General features: G+C 42.0%; 1 protein-coding gene across 1 annotated transcript in view; it reads right to left on the bottom strand.

Moving 5' to 3' along the window:
* LOC114880866 (O-acyltransferase like protein-like) overlaps positions 1-19,474 on the bottom strand; it is a 125,494-nt gene that overhangs the window by 20,081 nt on the left and 85,939 nt on the right. The window contains exon 3 of the mRNA XM_029197332.2: positions 4,322-4,542. Coding sequence (XP_029053165.1) covers positions 4,322-4,542 — 221 coding nt within the window. The remainder of the gene's footprint in view (positions 1-4,321; positions 4,543-19,474) is intronic.

Below are 19,474 nucleotides of genomic sequence, written 5' to 3'. Positions count from 1 at the left end.
TATTGTACTAACGTGTGCAACCATAAAACTCTTTCATTCATATTTACAATAATATCTTTTTTCGTCATCAATGAAATTACAGATACAATACTTGAAATGGTAAGCCAGAGAAATGAGTTGTAAAACTTACACCATATATTCCGGATATTCCATATGCAAAAAGAAGAAATATAGAATGCAACAAAAATCCGCTGTTTGCACTGATATTTATCTATTATTTATTGACATAATTAATACAATAGTTGTATCCTTACATATACAAAGTGTTGTGCCCGGCAACGAACATAAGAGTCATCGTACGACCATCGCCCGGCTAAGGAATGTCCGAATCAGCAGCACATACCTGTTAGCGTCAGTACGTATTCAAGGGTTGACACGTGGCAGGGTCATTGCATTTGGGGCTTTGACCTGCTTTTCAAGGATTTCTCAGGATTCTTTAGGCTATCGATACCCCGAGCCATACGTCTGTCATCGGACCTAGGCCGGCGGTAGTTGATACTTGAGGTGCGACGAATTCTAAGAGTCGCAGACGTTTTGTTTATCGAACGGCGATAGAGAGTTCGATCGCCGATTTTCGAAGGAACGCGCGTGTGGCCGATGACCCGAAGTCATGGTGCTGCATGGCACGTGTAAAAAGATAAGGATTTTCTAGAAGGATCTGGCCACGGAGTGGGGAAGATCTTGCATCTTCTGGTAGGAGGACCATGAGGAACGGCATGGCACTTACCCCAGAATCGCGGGAGGAGTAACACCATTTTATATTTTTTTAACATACCCATAGCGAATCTCTGCAAGCTAGCAAAACACGCGCCGGGCAGCACGACCTTTTTTGGTCATCCCCACGCAACGCGATAGATTATAAAATGAGCGAACAATTATAAAAGAGGCAGATTGTAAGAAGCTCGTTTTAGAAATAAACTCTGGACCGTTACTCGGACACCGGTAAATTCTAATTCTTCTACCGTTTCAGAACCCGAAATCCCAAAAATCGCCTGAGGGCACAACAAATTTATACACACTGAAGTGTTACAGTCCCGTTATTCCATAACTATTGGTGATACTGTTAGAGTAGCAAACCGATTTCGAAAAGAGCGCGTGATGGCGTCCAAGAAATGGTTGTGGGCGCTGGTCATGCGTGGCGTCTTAATTTTTGTTTGTTTTAAAAAATACGCATTACGCATTATGTTCTTTTTACATTACTTTTGTTCGAATGCACTTAGATGTGGTGTAATTGAAAACTATTAAGTTAGATAATAAACTATAATGTTACACCCATGCGCATAGTGATTAACTTTATTTATCGCCATGGAGATAGTGTGTTGATCTAGGATAAAGGTACCCAGGTACAAAGCTTTGTGCACAACAGATACAAAGAAATGTTTAAATGGAAGTTTCATGATACAATGGATAATTATGTTTTCCTGTGCGAACGAATTTTTCTTTACAGTATTATTTCAAAAGATATGGAGACCAAGTTCTGTTTTTTAAACAAAACTACAAATTTTTATTTACATCATTTAATAATACTTTTCAAAATGTGTTCATTAACCTTGAATGTGTACATCCGATTTTAAATACCTTCAGAGATATTGTACTGATTTTTATGCAAGAAACTCAGCTTGAATCGAAGGTAGCAATGATTGTCTTATTCGCGTCTAAAGTGTCATGTGTTAGACATTGATGAATTAATGTTGATGAACGTTAAAGGTTGATGAAAATTTTGTAAGCTATAAACTTTATTTTATGAACGACATAGTTAGATTCATTGAATTAGTAAATATTTAGAATAAGGAAGCCATCTCCCATTTCGATGACCTTAAAATATGTTGTCTAGGTCGTCATCCTGAACAACTTTTTCCTATACATATGATAGGCGGACTCTTCGCAAAAAACTGGTGCTACTACTACATTGAATGTTGTTCATACCTGCACGTTCTTGGCAACGTACAGCATGTATAAGCATGGGGTGACCGCTTGTACATGTATTAATTTTATAAACACATTACGACGGCCAGCAAACAACAAATGGACTTAAAAGACATACTTAACCGATTTCAGTGATTTTGAATTTCTGTTTGAGTGGCCGACTGCCTAACGGCGGCGGCGGGTATATTGATACAGCTTGACCTAACCTAATCGATGGATAAGGTGTTACAAAAAGAATGTCGTATTTTGCAATATACGTTTTTAGGTATTTTACAATCATCAATCAACCTAATCAATGGATTAAGTTAGGTTAGAATACGTAGCAATGTTCAGGCCGCCGCACAGTGGCGGCAAAACGACTTTCGGCGATCAAAAATCAGTTTTCGTAAATTCGAAAATTGAAAAACTGTTTACGTACATGGATAGAGAACAAAGTGTTGTTTAACGTAGTGCAATCCGTTTCATCATATTCATATTAAAGTCTGTAGAAATTCGTCAAATCAAAACACTTGCACGATTCTAAAAACTTTGCTGGGAAAGATGAAATTCAAATGAATTATAAAGTTTACCAGATTTGTATAGATTATATTCAGTGCATAAAGTAAGCTAAAATGTTAACAACTTTTTAAATTGTAAGATCTGATTGAAAAAAGTACATTTAACTAAAATCTTGATTTTGTGCAAGATTTTAAAAAACTGTTAGAATCAGAACGAAAATGGCGCAATTTTGCGCAACTTTTCAAGAAAATGGTGATTGATTTAAACTATACCCATCTTGGCCGCTGCGCTCGATGATAAAAAAGCGGTACCAGATAACATTGTTAATCAATTACCTACGTTCGACATGTATACTCGTCGATCCAAAACTTTACGGTTTAGATACGGCTGACGTGTATACCCGTTATGTAAAATAAAAAATGACCATTTATTATAAAAGCTCCAAAGGACCCCGCACACACCCTTACGGAAATTGAATTTTAGTCAAATTGTTTGAAACTTTCAGAAAAGTTTAGTTCTTACCATGCTGATCAAAAGTTATAATGAATACGGAGTCCAAAAATGACCAGTTTTTGAGATACGTATGGTTAAAATTCGAAAAAATGCTTTTTGAGACTAGATTGCTGTATAAGTTACGCAACACCAATAAAGTGTGCTGGTTCAAAGAAGGGTGGTCTAGTATGGTATTAACGAAAAAAACGATTAAATCGTCCAATATTTTATAAAATGTGACTTCGGCAACCATCTTATTTGCTTACATCAGCGTCTGTCTCAAGCTTACAGTTTCAAAATTACCATTTTCCTCAGCGTATGGTGTTTTTTAGTGTTCAAGCGGACCAGGCTACTCTGTGGTAAAGTCTACCCGTATGCGTAGCACCAGCGAGAACTTCATTTATGCAATTATCAAGATATCATGCTTTCCGTTGTTTGTGTGAGTGCACACATACAATTAATGGCACAAGGAATCTGCCCCCTTAAGTCTAGGGATATTGTGTTTTGTTCTCGATGTAGATAATTTCGTGTATTTGGAATTATTGCAATTCGTTCACTTTTTGTTTTGTGTTTCGATTTGGCATAAGAAATTCTTTAAAAATGTGAGACAGTAATCGGAACACTGTCCACCGTGATCTTCAGTCAACCAAAATGTAAGAAAGGGTATAGCCGGATAAGATGGTCAAAAGTGCCCCCAAACCAAATTCGACTTGCTATGAACCATTCGATACGTGATAAAAAAACCAGTCTGTGCCAAGTTTCAATCCTGTATCTCATCTGGGAGGGTAGTTACGGTTAAAAATGTAATCGCGTAGTTTCTGGCCAATTTTTCCTATTTAAGGACATTCGAAAATTCTGAAAAAAATTAGAGACATTTTCATTTGGGAGGCACATATTACAGAATTTTTTCAGATTTTTGGATTGAAAACTGAAGCCGTGAAAAATAAAAAACTTCAAAAAATGCTGAAAAATGGCGATTTTTTATGGAAGGAGTGGCGGATCTAGATTCATAATTTTTCTATAAGTGTATATTATCGATACTATTATTTTCAATTTTTTTGAGAATTTTTGGTCAGGTGCGCCATAGTTAAAAAAATTAAGAATTCCCCAGGAATTCAAAGAGATCCTTCAAACGATTCTCTGAAGTTGCAAAGATTTCTACAGAATTCTAAAGATACTACAAGAAATAACAAAGAATTTCAAGCAGTGTCATGAAACCACATGAAAGTAAAAAAAAAGTTCTAGAAAATCCCAATGAACTACTAAAAATTCTAATGATATGTAAGAATTTGGAATTTTAATATATTTTAAGATCGTTAAAACGAATGGGTATCAACTATTCCCAATAAATATCAAATATTTTGCATTTATATAACAGGAAAAATATATGCATATACGTACTTACATCACTAATGTTGCTTCTAAAAGCATAGTGTGAATGCAAAAGGCGATGGAGGTGCTTGAGATCTAAACGTGACTCGTCGATGCTCAATTGAAGATATGTTAAGCAATATTGTCCTTGAATTCCCTCGCTTCCTTGGATTTCAACGCATTCGTCGAAGTCACCAAATTGATTTATGTTTCCGTTCAGGAGTCCAGATGGTATTTTGGCCGTCGCATCATACACTTGAAACAAAAATAGAAGTATGTATTACTGTCAGGGACGTCACTCTGGTAGAGACGATATGACGCAGATTCCCCTCATTTCTTCGTTTGGTATTTTAAACTCCAGAAATGGCAAATAAAAAATTTGTTTACTTCATAATTATGGTAATTATATAGAAAGCGGACAGCACCTCTGATTTCGATAATTTTGAAGTATGTTGTAGAAATCAACATTTTGAACAACCTTTTTCTGTAGGGGAGACCGGGGACAGTAACACGTTATGAAAGTAACACCCCCCCCCCCCCCCCCGGCGACATGTAATGTCCTCAGGAAGATTTATCACTATAGTGGGAGACATAGTCATACCCCCTCCCTTTATAGTCAGTCGACGCCGGGTTACCGCCTGAACTGCTTTTGTTAACCTAACCTTTGTGATTTGATAGCCACCAAGTAAGTTTTTCTCCTTTCAAGTTTTTTGTTATAAACGATAAGCAATGCTGAGATTCTGAGGCAAACAGGTGACTATGTATTCTTAAATAGTGCATTAACCTAACCAGATCTTTGATTTAGATACCGTCGATATACTTTCCAAATTATTAATTTTCAAACTTAAAAAACGTGGTTGGGGACAAAAGTAACACGTTTTAGTACATGAAATGTAAGGATTGGTCTCATGAAGACTGTACTGAAGGTGAGCAGACTTATGTGTGCTATAATGGTATTTCATAAGTTGTTTGTAGACTTTATAACCGTGTTTTATATAAGCTGTTAAAAGTTAAAACTTGTCTTTAGGATAAGTTTTGATAACAAATTAACAAAGTTCCTATAATATTATATGTATAATTTATTCAGAGGCTATATTGATTGTTGCAATAACGATAAAACTTTGTGTAACATGTGTTGCATTAGTATCTAATTCCTTATGTCCCTATTCGTAGTGTTACTTTCGACCCCATAATGTGTTACTTTCGTCCTGGATACCAGGACTTTATAGAGAAATATATGGGCTACATGTAGGTATAACTTTTTTCAAATTCACTCTTAACACTCACTGGTAATAAAGCCAAACATAAATAAAATAATTTTTAACAAAAAAAACATCCGACTTCGAAATGCACTAAAAAGTGTAAAATAATTTCTATTTCATTTATACCAATATTCCATAGCTATTAATAATATCTACTTAATCGTTAAATAGGATACAAAATACATTTCAAAGCTTTCGGAGGCGGCGCAGAATTCAAAATACCCGAACAAACGATGCTGCCAATAACGATTTGATTGCGGTATGGCAAACTTGGTAATTAATAAGTCGTAACAGAGAAATTATAGGTCCGGCTGAAAACATTTGTAATTGTAATGATCGTATGAGAAATTGGCAACACTCCTGATTTACGTGCACTGTACTGCAGTTCACAAGAGACCATACTTAACTCGCGCCGCTCACTAGCTCCAGAGAGATTTTTAATTACGTGTGTTATTCCCCTCTACAGCTTGCTTCCTATTATACTTTGCGATCATATAAATGGTGGGCAGAAATATATGACGTACGATAACTGATAACCGGTGATGATATTGTAAAGTTTCACGATACAATGAAATTCCTATTATTTGTTGCAAAAAGAAAATGGTGTGAACTCAAAGTAAGAAGCAAGCTGTAAAGGGGAATCACACGCACTATTAAAAATCTCCCTAGACCTCAGTAGGTCACTAGCTGCGCGAGTTAAGTGCGGTCACTCGTGAACTGCAGTATAGTTAATTCGCAATGGGTTTTGTTGCCTCGCAGACCCTTCAGGTCCCGGCAAACAATCATCAGGTAAAAATTATACCAAAGGCCATAAAACCAACGCCTGGTCGACTACCCTTGATTGGGGTTGCATACCGATAGGCGCTCCGCAATTAGAAATTAAGGAAGTTCCAAAAATTATGGAAAAACCCACGGCAACTCATCGACTACGTCACTTCCACTCGTTCACACCTCCCACCAAATTTTCTCCACCAATCAGCAATAGTTTTAGGCATAGAGCATTTTCCTTTTATACACGCACACGAAAATGCGCTAACCAGAACATTGACAACTCTCGTAGTAGCAACACCTCGAAAACATACTCACTATCATCTTGTAGTATACAGTTTGTTATTGAAATATACGTCATATCAAACCAATCAACTGATTCAATCACTTAACATAAAACCAATTCCCGAGTATTAATTTATTCGAGAATAACTGGGACGTTTGAGACTCGAAACAACGGTCTCAAGTCACAGTATTATACAGGTTTGTTGATTCCCGTTGAATATTATTTACTTGAAATTATCAAATGGGTGATTTATCATAGGTTGCCGACGCCCGAGTTAGGATCTTCCTAGTAGAGGAAAAGTTTTTAATTTTGCGCCGCCTCCGAAAACTTTGAAATGTATTTGGTATCCTATTTAACGATTAAGTAGATATTATTAATAGTTATGGAATATTGGTATAAATGAAATAGAAATTATTTGACACTTTTTAGTGCATTTTGAAGTCGGATTTTTTTTTTGTTAAAAATTATTTTATCATCATTTACAATAACTTCACTCTCTCCATTCAGATCTTGCTTCATCCAACGCAAAAATATTAAAAATCACACATCCACTAATTATATAAAGGAAATGTCAAAACGGAAGGTATTTCTCAAGTTATCGCACAAAATATGCCGAAAATGACGGTTTTTGATTTTTGTAAGTACATTGCACTACACCTAAAAAATCCGAAAAAATTGGAGATAATAGCCATGCTAATATCTAATTACTGTGAAAGTAAAAATCTAGTCGCTCGAAAGCTTCTACCCGAAATCTCAATTTTTCGACTTTTTTTGCGTTTTTGATTTTTCACGCCTAGGATTTGCAACCGAAAAATCTGAAAAAATTCACAATCATAAAGAAACATATCTAGAATATTTTAGAATTTTTGCAGATTTTTTGCATAATGATAAATAGGAGAAATATAGCAAAAACTACTTTTTCTTTCTTACCCTGTAACTACCCTCCCGGTTGAGGTATAGGGTTGAAACTTGGTGTACCATGGTTTTTTGGGATAAGCTATCGAATGGTGCATTGCAAAGTAAAATCGGCTCAAGGGCACTTTTGCCCATCTTATCCTGCTATACCCTTTGTTGACCTGCCTCCAGTCACACGTATTATGTTTATTGGGTTTATATCCACAAATCTATCGCGTGACGAACGTCGCTAAAAACAGACATTGAAACAGAACGAGATGAAGCGATAGTGAGCGAAGATTCGGACGCATTGACATAGACATAGATTCGGGGTTTACATTATTAAGAAAACAGGAGAGTTTTTACAGCTTCCATAATATAATTTACATAAATTTTGCATAATAACAACTGTTGTCAAGAATAAGTATTATAAAAAGTCCATTAATATCCAGAAAAAATCGCATGTTTATATAGTTAAATGTACCCCCCGCGAATATCGAAATTTTACACCTTTGCAATGCGACCGCTGACTACTCAAATTACGGGTTCCTGGAGGGGATTAGGTGGAACCAACGGCACAGTCCCCTTGCCCCTCTGTCGTTCATTTTGTAGGTGCTCGGTAACTTACCGTCACCGAATAGTACATATGTTACCGCGTAAGACCGAAATCTGGTAAATGTCGATATCCTTCAGTAAATGTCAACATTCACCAAGTCGATTTATGTATGTCCGAAATATTTGCCAAATATCATTATTTCTCACTTACACCGATGAATGTCTACAATCAGTATGCACTGATGGCGAATGTCGGTTTTAATTCAAACAAAATAAAAATTTGTATATTGTAGGAGGCTATATAGAGCGCAAATTAGGAAATGATTTCAGAGCGTTAATGGTATCACCGATTTAGCTTTTATTATTTGATCTCTTCGACACTGCTGTCGTCAGGAACTGATCTGCATACCGTGTCTGTACATTTGTACGAAAAACCTTACGCGAGGACACTGGAGGCAAGATGTCAACAAACATAAATGGAACATAGATACATATACATATATACATATACACGTACAGCCGCTTATGGCTATCCATAGCCTACAGTAATATTGTATGCCTACAATATCATGATTTATTATAAAAAAATAATAATAATAAATGAAATCGGCACTGCCACTTTTTCGTGTATATGTCTTAAAGTACAAGAGATAGACAAAAATGTTTTAGGTAAAAGTTTAATGGTACAATGAGTACTATAAACTTACATTAAGAAAACTTTTAAGAAAGTCTTCCTTCTTGAAAAAAAAAATTTTTCTTGGGATATTTTAAAAAATCTTACATGTTTATAATAACTAAAAATATTATGTATTTTATTCTAAATTCAACGGTGTATACTAATTTTATTATGCTACACCGGCATAAACAGATATACGACAAAACGTACAGCGTGCGCGCGGTTGCACGCTGACAACACATAGTAAATTACATATTGAGATTTCTTCTTTTCGTTGCAGGTCATAATATATGACGATAACAAACACAATAACAATTCAAAGATATTAAAATGTATTAAATATCTTAACTGTACTTGTTTTGTATGAGATATATTAGATATTGAGATATGAGATTATTGAGATATGTATATCTCTTAAAAGTTTCTCCCACGAAAAAGTGAAAGTGCCGATTTCACTTTGAGGTTAGTTTTCACACTCTTAACGGGCGATTGGGCACGAATGAAGCATACCATTATTCTTGCCTTGGATCACTCTATAAACCCACAAAGTTTCATTCAAATCCGTGAGTAAGGGGTCGCGGTGTTTCCTTGTGAGGCAAGCTTTTGTTTTATCTCAAGAAGCCATGGAATTTTTCCTTAAGAAGTTTTCTTATACAGTTTTGCCTCAAAATAAGCAACTTGCTCGGGACCGAACAGTTGCTTATTACGAAGCAGGTATGCTATTCGGCTTGACGAATGAGAGATCGTCACTCGTAGAAACGAGGGAGAGATCCGAGGTAGCGGCAAACGGACTTCTCATTCATTTCTCGGACCTCTCACTTTGCGGGCCACTTCAAACAAAAAAGAGGGGATAGCTAGTTGCTTATTTCGAAGCAGAGACCACTTGCTTATTTCGAGGCAATACTATATCTGTGATAGTTTTCAAGATACCATTTTTCTGCTGAAAGTTCAAGGAGTGATTTCATCCCCTTAATTTGCGATTGGACCGCTATAAAAAAATACGTGTCCCTTATTTTCACCTGCTTTATATAGGATGTTCCAGAACTGGGATAGGATGCGTGGAGGGATGATTGCTGAGGTCATTTTAAACAAATTTTTCCTTTGCCAAAATGTTGGTTAAAGCTTCGTTTACGAGTTATTAACGAAAAATATGGCCAATCAGAACACGCCTTTAGCGCGGACCGAACCACGATAGTGTTGGGTATAATCTGCGTTTAAGCCATGGTCGTGATCAAGTGCATCAGCACCACGTCGCGTCGGTATAATAGGATTCGTTGGGTAAAAGTTGTATCGAATAATGAATTAAAAAAAGAAAGGAACAATAGTATCGAATTATTCATTTATACCAATATTCCATAGCTATTAATAATATCTACTTAGTCGTTAAATAGGATACCAAATACATACGGGGCGGTGGGCCTTGATAATTATGCCCACCACCCCCAACAAAATGAGGGTGAGGAGCTTCGGTTTCCACCCAAGGTAGTTGTAGTGGGGTGATAAGTTGGGGGGGAGCTTTGGCTCCTCCTCAAGGCAGATGTAGTGGGGGGAGGCACCTCCCCCAGGGGGATTGGACGGGGGAGGGGCGTTCCCCTCTCCTCCATCGCAGATCGGCGGCTCCTAAATGGAGCCGCTAGGCAGCAAATGGCCGGGGCTGGAGTCCCGGTCGCCATTGCACGCGGCCCGAGGAGTGGCCGGCGTCGGATGTGACCCCCTGCGTCAAAGGTTAGACCCTCCCCCGAGATGGGGCGCTATGCGCCAAGGGTGGGATGGTCCCGGCGTGTTCGACAGAGGTCCCAGCGCCGCCCCCCCCCCCCCCCCCCCCCTCTAACGCCCTGTGCAGATCACCGTAGGGGTTTTAGCTGGTAAAAATCCGGCACTCCCCAGAGGGGCTGGGGGCGTCTTTGGAAGATTTCCCCCATGAAAAAAAAAAAGGATACCAAATACATTTCAAAGTTTTCGGAGGCGGCGCAACGGGGTGTCAAGCCGTTCGTTCACGACCTACATCAGACCCGGTTTTCGTAGCCGACACTGCAGAGCCTGAGATTGCGCGCTGTACGCGCTTGGATTGGTCGGTGTTTTTTGTTACTAATTTGAAAACCAAGCCTTAACCAACATTTTGGCAAAGGCAAAGGTTGTTTAGAATGACCTTAGCAATCATCGCTCTTCGGCTGTCGACGTAGTCGCGTGACTACCCTGTAGTATCCTACTAAAGGTAATTATTTAGAGATACGGACCACCCTCCGATGACCTTGACCTTGACATATGTTGTCAAGGTCACCCTCCTGAGTGACCTTCAGAAGGTTTTAGCCGTCGCGCGTTTTTTATTAAAAAGTTATTAACCAAAACAGATTTGTAAGAATTAAGGTGGAAATGTCCATTAAAACTCAATTAGAAGTGAATATTATTGATATATTAGGTTAGGTCAGGTTATATATTTATATCCGGCCGCCGTAAGGTGGCTGGCAACTCTTTCGTTATTATTTAAACAACACTATCGTTTGGAGAAAGCGTTGCCGGCCGCCCTACGGCGGCCGGATTTAGATGTATAACCTAACCTAACCTATCACATCTATGTATGGTTTCAATAATAATAATAAATTTAGTTCATTTATTCATTTATATTTTCCGTTAAAGGGTACATAGTAGACATTATTTCAAAAGATGCATCCAACCGTTCGTTGAAATCGTATGTTTTTTTAAATATAAATTCTGCTAAATAATGGTGGAAATGGTATTCTCTACGACCATATTGTGGAATACCTCCGAGAATATCTCTCCATAAGTGTTCTATGTTTTGGATATGGATATCCGTATTTGGATCAACAAAATTTTCAGAATGGTTGACTACGCTATGTTGATATATTTTTTTGTCGATTTTCTTATAAGCTTTCCAACAATCCCTGTAGATTATCGACCCAGGAACAATGTATTTTTCGATTAAGGGTAGTAGCACTTCTGCACTACGAGATACAACTGGCACGACAAACATATTTTTCCTGTGATCAATCGTCCACGATGGTATTTTCGACGTCCGAATTTAGCTTCATCAATTTGACGATGATTCCATTTCCACCAATTGGATTTTGTTTGCACATCAACCATTTATTCATGAGCTAAAATGCCACATTGTTGTATTCAAATCTATATATATAAAGACAAATGTCCTGACTCATCAACGCCCAGCCCAAACCCCTGAACCTAGAAACATGAAATTCGGGTAGTGTATTCCTCTCATGACGTAAGCACCCATTAAGAAGGGATTTTTAGAAATTCGACCCTTAAGTGTGTAAAAAGGGTTAAAATCTATTTACACGAATTTCTTCAATATCTCTTAGGCCGATGATATATCGACTTGGTTTTTGCTTACGAAGGTCACCCATACAATTGATTAAAACATAATTCAAGATTTTGTTCTAATCAACCTCTGAAGGCGAAAATCTAGATTTTGGGGTGAAGGTAATTATTTAGATTACAGATGGTATCACCGATTTCGATAATTTTTAAATATGTTGTAGAAATCAACATTTTGGACCACTTTTTACTATACATATAACAGCCGCTCGGCCTTAGTTTTTGCGATATTTCCGAAAAACTGTCGAAACTATCGCATTGAATTCTGCTTATCCGTGTGCGATCGTGACAACGTACGCGTTAGTATGGAATCGCCGCTTTTCTACATACTGTTTCTGCATGCAGCAATACGGCGGCATATATGTATAGTCAGTCCCATCGAAGTTGTCGCAGTGAAGTTGGCGCGCTAACGCCGCCGCGGCGTGAATGCGTTAGCGCGCTAACTTCACTGCGACAACTTCGATGCGACTGGGTGTACACACATACATAACGGGTGGGCTTAAAAATCAAATTTAACTAATTTTAATAATTTGGCATCTCAGCGTATGTATTTGGTTGCCTAACGGCGACAAAAATATTACTTTAGCCTAACTCAACCTAATTCACTGATTAGGTAGATTAGATTAGGTTAGATTAGGCTATATTAGATTCCCGGCTGCCGTCATAGCTACGATATGTTGAAATCATCAATACACAAGGTATATATATTGGTCATTGATCGTCGTGCTGTTGCCTGCAGACACAGTAGAAAAGCGGCGATCGCATACTAAGGTGTACGTTGTCCAGACTACACCCTGTAATTATTTACTTGATTTTGAATAAAATAATGTTAACGTCAGTTTGCACTACTATATATTGTCTCCAAGATAATGATAAATACAGCTCGTAGGAAATATTTTGAGAAAAATATTTTTTATTATCTGATCGATTACATGTTATTTAAAAATTGTGTTAAATTTATTATATCGAGCCCGGCACTGGTATCACCGGGCACGCTCGCGGCCGTGACGCTGTCCGCGTCTGTAATCTGAAAAATATATACAAATATAATAAATATAATAAATATTTTACGTAGTAGAGTAGTAATACATATTCGTGATCATTTATTTCCTTCATAACAAAAAATGTACAATGTTCTTACTTACATTGTCGTATCTGCTCCTGTTGTCGCTGTTGCTATCATTGCGGTTGCCGCTGCAATTGCAACAATTGCTGCAGCAACAGCAACACCAACTGCATCAACAAAATCATCTTTATTTATAAAGTTGTCCCTAACTTTAATTCTGCTGGCTGGAGATTTCCGACAGACTCTGCCAGTAGTGTCAAGGGGAACTGGAGCTGATGAGGTTAAGGCATGTGTCAAGGCATCACGTCTATGGCCTCTTATCTGGAAACTCTCTCTCAGAAAGAACATGAGGATGTACTTGAGAGGCGATATCTCTGCTGGGCAATTTTCCGAACTCCTACTCAAAATAGGGGATGGAAAGTATCCCGAGTCTGAGGGAAAGGTGATTATCCCTGAAGGCCTAGGCTCAGTAGTGACAACCCTAGCAAACCTTATTGTCAAAATATACCCTGATATCGCCGATATCAAGGAGGAACCTATGGACTGGCTTTGCGAGCGTGCCATTCTGACCCCTAAGAACGACAAAGCTGGAGGCATTAATGACACTCTACTCAACTCATTCGACGGGGTAGAAATGGAGTACAGGTCTGTGGACTTGGTGGTACAAACGGATGACACGGTCCACTACCCCGTGGAGTCCCTCAACACCCTGAAATCTCCTGGCTTACCAGCCCACAAGCTTCTCCTCAAAGTGGGTGCTCCAGTGATGTTGCTGCGAAACCTCAATCCGCCTAAACTCTGCAATGGCACCAGGTTGCGAGTGAAGGTCCTCCACAGGAATGTTATCGAGGCCACAGTGTTCACCGGCTGTGCTCGAGGAGAGTCGGTGTTTATACCACGCATACCACTCATACCATCAGAGTATCCTTTCCATTTCAAAAGGCTGCAGTTCCCCCTCAAGGTCTGTTTTGCTATGACCGTCAACAAGTCCCAAGGTCAGTCGCTGAAGGTAGCAGGGATTGACCTAAGTGAGGACTGTTTTTCACATGGACAGTTCTACGTGGCCTGCTCCAGGCTGAGCTCATCCAGCAGCCTAGTGATCCTTGCACCTGAGGGGAGAACCACTAATGTGGTCTATAAAGAGGTCCTCAAGTAGAAAAAAAGGTCGTAGATATTTTTTCCGTAATTTGTTTCACTACGATCTTCCCTTTTTTATTTTTTTACCAAATGTAATATTTCGAATTTCACTTCACCGTTTCTTTCCACATCAACATGCTTTGCTTTATTCAAATCTGTGTATGTATAGTCTGTTGGGTCGAAACAGACCCAAATCTTCTTTAAATTTCGCGCGGCTAGTCTGGCCGTTGCAATGCCCTGAGACGGGTGCGCGTCAAAGAAAAAATTGACGTCGCTATGTGTCGCCCACGCTGTGGGGAAGGGGTAGCTGGGTCTAGGGCGGTCGAGCGTACCGCTCGAGGGCCTTACACAGTTCTTCCTGATTCGCAAAGGGACACAGTACACAGTGTAATTTGTCACATTTAAACAGTGTTCGTTGAATTGAAGAGTTTTTACCATTCAGAGGTGTAGTTTTATCAGATTACAAAGGTACGTAATCACAAAAGCGGCATTTCACAGCCCAAACACATACACAAACCAACAGCGGTCGTGACGACGACCCGGTAGGGTTGGTTACTTCATGTAACCACCCTGATTATACATTACACATTGGCGCAATGCAAAATTATACGCGGTCGTGACGACGACTCGGTAGGGTCGGTTGCTCCATGTAACCACCCTGATTATACAATAACAAAAACAAGCTGCCGTCTATCGGTCCAGCCCATGACGATTACATATCGTCATCAATAATAATTAGCTGCCGCACGTCGGTCTAGCCTATGGAGACTCCGCGTCTCCATACAACTTAATACGCGATCAAACACGATCCGATCTGATTACGTGAAGAATAATCAGCCAAATCCAATTACACACATAAGACACACACCTCACATTGATACAAACAGATTATCAATAAATATACTATTTTATCGAGGTTTTTTTGGCCGCAAGGTCTTTTTTACCTCGGGGTATGCCCCCAAAAATTGTGTTTAATTATTTGTGCATTTATTTACCATAACGTCTTTCCTTTTACATGAACCACGGAGCTCAGACAAAAGGTTTGAGTTTCGACGCTACATAGTCTTTCTTTATTAGTTTTCTTTTACTTTTGCAAACACCTTTGCGTAGCATTGTACTATTATATCACAAAACCATAAATAACTTTAAACATCTACCATATGATCTCAAAAAATAGGCACGCAATACAACTGAAGTTCATTGGAGACAAAATGGATTTAAAGCAATTAAATACCGGAGAAAAGCACGAGTATTAAGCCATTTTTCTTTATAGTGGAATAAGCCTACTGGGGAGATCACTAAAAAAACGCATTCACAATAGAACCCCAAGGGTGATGCGGAAATCTATTGGCATTAAGTGCAATATACGTTATCACCTATTTGCCCTACATGTACTCTTGGGCGAAGCCCGGGTAACCAGCTAGTATTATATATGTAGATTTACGAATAAAATCATTAGGAAATAAATTAATTACCTCTCGGCAAAAGTTCACCCAATCAACTGCTGTGCATGATGAAATATTCAGCTCCTTTTCCAGAAATCTTTGTCGAGGGCAATTCATCATCATGACATAGCATATTAATCGACAACTTACGGTAATATTTATGACGCTTTGCACAAACCATGTCCCGGTGAAAGCGCTTATTTTAAAATTACAAATTACTCTCCTGCGCTTGCGTCCTTTCACTTATTTATAATAATGTTGTGTACAATGTATAATTAATGACTGATCACCTGTCAATTCTACAACATTATTGCAACGCGGACACTTCACTTTTGCGCGAATAACATTTTTCGTGCATAAATACTTTAACAACTCAGTAAAATTTGTTGTTAATGCGAGAAATTCGTAAAATTTCATTTTTTGATAGTTGAACAAGTTACTTCTCCAATAATCTATCGTATACTGGCTCATTCTCGAAGCGTATAATTGAAATTTATAAGAAATAACAACAGTAAGGAGGATATTCAACGGCTCACTTTCGAAGAGTACAGTTTGAAATTTGTAAGAAACATTAACAACAGTAAGAATGATATTCAAAAATAACTTACGAATCTGCACACAATTAGTGAGGAATGTAATAGGGGTGGAGTAGACTTCGCTTTGCATGGAAATACATTAGTCGTTTTTGCGGTTTAATACTCAAAATAACTGCTATATTTTCGAAACTTTATTGGTTAATAACTTTTTAATAAAAAATGAGCGACGGCTTAAACCTTCTGAAGGTCACTCAGGAGGGTGACCTTGACAACATATGTCAAGGTCAAGGTCATCGGAGGATGGTCCGTCCACGGACCTGGCCAAGTGTACTGGCTGAGCGGGGAGGTGATCCCCCGACGTGGCGCGTCCCCAGGTGGCGGATAGGGGAACGCTCGTCATGCACTTTTCGGAGTGCATGGAGGGTAGGAGTGAAATAAAATAGCTCCCGCGGACCAAACACCAAGGGAAGGAAAACCCATCAAAACCTCCCCTGTGGCTGGGGGATAGAATACAGACACGGTAACCCCTGCCTGTCGTACAAGGCGACTAAAAGGGGGGCGCTTGCTGCTGTCGAAGTAGCTTCGCAGATGAGCTGGGGCGATGCCGGTGGGATCTACGGATCCTGGCAGGGCCTCCCTTGCCGGTAAGGCCTGGGTCGAAGAGGAGAAAAGGTGGCTGCGGCGTCGTTGAGTTCTCCACGGGCCAGGCTGCGTGACAGTCTGGTGCGGGTAGCGAACCCGGTGTGCCCTAGCAATTATACCGTAACCCAGTGGTCATATTTCGCTGGAATGGGGGGCTTGCCTTCATTGGCCGGCCCGTGAGGATGACAACCTCTATAAAAAATCCCTAGGCCCAAGCTGCGGTACGCGGTGATGAGGGCGCCCCTGGAGTCAGCGCCAGGGGTGGCTGGTGGGTGCACCAGTCCCTAGCGGCCAACCCCGGGGCACCTGGCGACCCCCCGGGTGTATTAGCCTTGCCCGGGTAAGGCGGCTCTGCCCGGGTGGACCCCGAGACCGACCCACTCGTGGGACCACAATGGATAATTTTGACAACCAACAAAGAAACTGGACGGGATGATTCGGCAACGAAAACTGCAACGGATACGGACAAGGCAATGAATATGAAGGATGTGCGGGTGCTGCTTGGCATCCAGGGGCCAACAGGCTTTGTTGCGCCTCGACCCCAAAGGGCAAGAAGAGGGGGGAGGGGTTCCTCTACATCGGGGAGGAGAACCCCAGCTCGGGTGGACAGCGAAGACGACTCGGACGAGTCAGGAACTTCCGCTGCTTCGCTCGACCGCCCCGTGAGGAAGAGAGGAAGGCCACCGACCACCACTCTGGCGCGGGCCAAAGAAGAGTTACTGGAGGTTAAGAGGCGGGTGGCGGATTTGGAGGATGATGAGAGAGTGCTCGACCGCTCTCTCCCTCCACCCGCCCCAAGCAAGAGCAGCATCCCTCTGCCAGACCAGGAACAGCTGGAGATGGATCTCCGGTATGAGCCATTAACAGCACTGGCGGCACAGGCACTGGAGCTTACTGCTGATGTGGAGAGGGTTGCCTCCGTTTCGAAGAGTCTGAAGAGGACTGTCCAGAGGTCCCTCCGGCTGGCTGCCAGGCGCATTAGGGCCATCAATATTGAGATGGCCAAGAGAACGACGCCGGGCAGCGGAGCAAAGGAGATAGCGGAGCTGAGGCGTCAGCTCCGCCAGCGGGATGAGCAGCTCGCCAAACAAGGTGAGCAGCTGCTCACGCTAGGCAAAGAGCTGGCGGAGGTCCGAGCCCGCCTGGGGGCTGTCGAGGCCCCCATCTTTGTCGCCCCCGCCCGTGCCGAGAAGATGATCAGGCCGGCCTCCCCCCTCGAGGTTCAAGGAGGGGTCAAAAAGAGGAGGCTTGATCAGGAGGTGGCCATGTCCGAGCCAGCGGCTGGCCCCTTCTGGTTGGAGATGGCCCCGCCTACCACCGTCGCAGCTAAAAAGGCCGCCCCCATTCCCCCGAAGGGGGAATGGGGGCGCCCAAGATTCGCCGGGTGGTGACGGTGGACCCTGAGGGAGGGGACATCCGGGTGTGTCTTGCTGCCTTAATGCAGCAGGTCTCCTCCCTTAGGGCAGAGTTTGTGGCGTCTCGAGAGGGCGGGGTGGCCCCGCTCCGTGGACTCGTGAGTCGCTGGGGCATAATGCTGCGGGGGCCAGGGCCGCCCCCAAGGCCAAGCCTGCTGTGGGGGCCAAGGCTGCTCCCAAGCCGAAACCCTCTGGGGGGAAGAAGGTCACGCCCCTACCGAGGGAGGAGGCGAAGATGGAGTCGCCCCTGGAGGCGAGGATGCGAGGCATTCAAGAGGAGACCCGCCTTGCAGCCCAGGGGGAAACTTGGGCCACGGTCGTTGGCCGCAAGGCCAAAAGGGCCCAAAAGAAGGAGGCGGTGGCCGGGGTCCCAATGATGCAGCAGCAGGGAGCTAAGTCTACCCCCAAGAGGGGTGCTGTCCCTGTCCCAGCCCCGGCCAATAGTGGCAAGAAGTGGGTTGCCAGGCCGCCAAAAACAGCGGCCGTCACCTTGACTCTGGCCCCGGAGGCCAAGGCTACGTACGCCGAGGTGATGGCCACCGCCCGCGAAAAGGTCGATCTCAAGACAATCGGGATCACTGAGATTCGGCCCCGGCGGGCGGTCACTGGCGGCCTGGTACTCGAAATATCGGGCGAACAGCGCACGGAGAGGGCGGCTGCGCTAGCCGGCCGCCTTCAAGAGGTGTTCGGAGGCACCGAGGTCCGGGTGTCTCGTCCCATGAAAATGGGCGAGATGAGGCTCTCTGGCCTGGATGACTCGGTGTCCTCGGAGGAGGTTGCGGGCGGCTTTGGCCGCTGTGGGGGGTTGTTTCCCAGCCGATGTTAAGGTCGGGGAGATTAGGATCTCCCCGGCCAGGCTGGGGACTGTATGGGCAAAGTGCCCCCTGACGGCGCTGAACAAAATAGCCGCCTCCGGGAGGATCCTGGTTGGCTGGTCGTCAGCCAGGGTCGAGGCGCTACCGGCGTGGCCTTTGCAGTGTTTCCGCTACCTTGAGAAAGGACATGTGAGGCAGCGGTGCACGTGCGTGGTGAATCGGTCCGATCGCTGCTATGTTTGCGGCAAGTTGGGCCATAAGGCCGCCACATGCGGCGCCTCCCCGCGGTGCCCCTTGTGCGCCGACTTGGGGCGACCCGCGGGGTACCGGTTGGGG

The sequence above is a fragment of the Osmia bicornis genome, chromosome 3 (assembly GCF_907164935.1).
Source record: "Osmia bicornis bicornis chromosome 3, iOsmBic2.1, whole genome shotgun sequence".
Lineage (NCBI taxonomy): Eukaryota > Metazoa > Arthropoda > Insecta > Hymenoptera > Megachilidae > Osmia > Osmia bicornis.
This window is presented reverse-complemented; position numbering and strand designations above follow the sequence as displayed.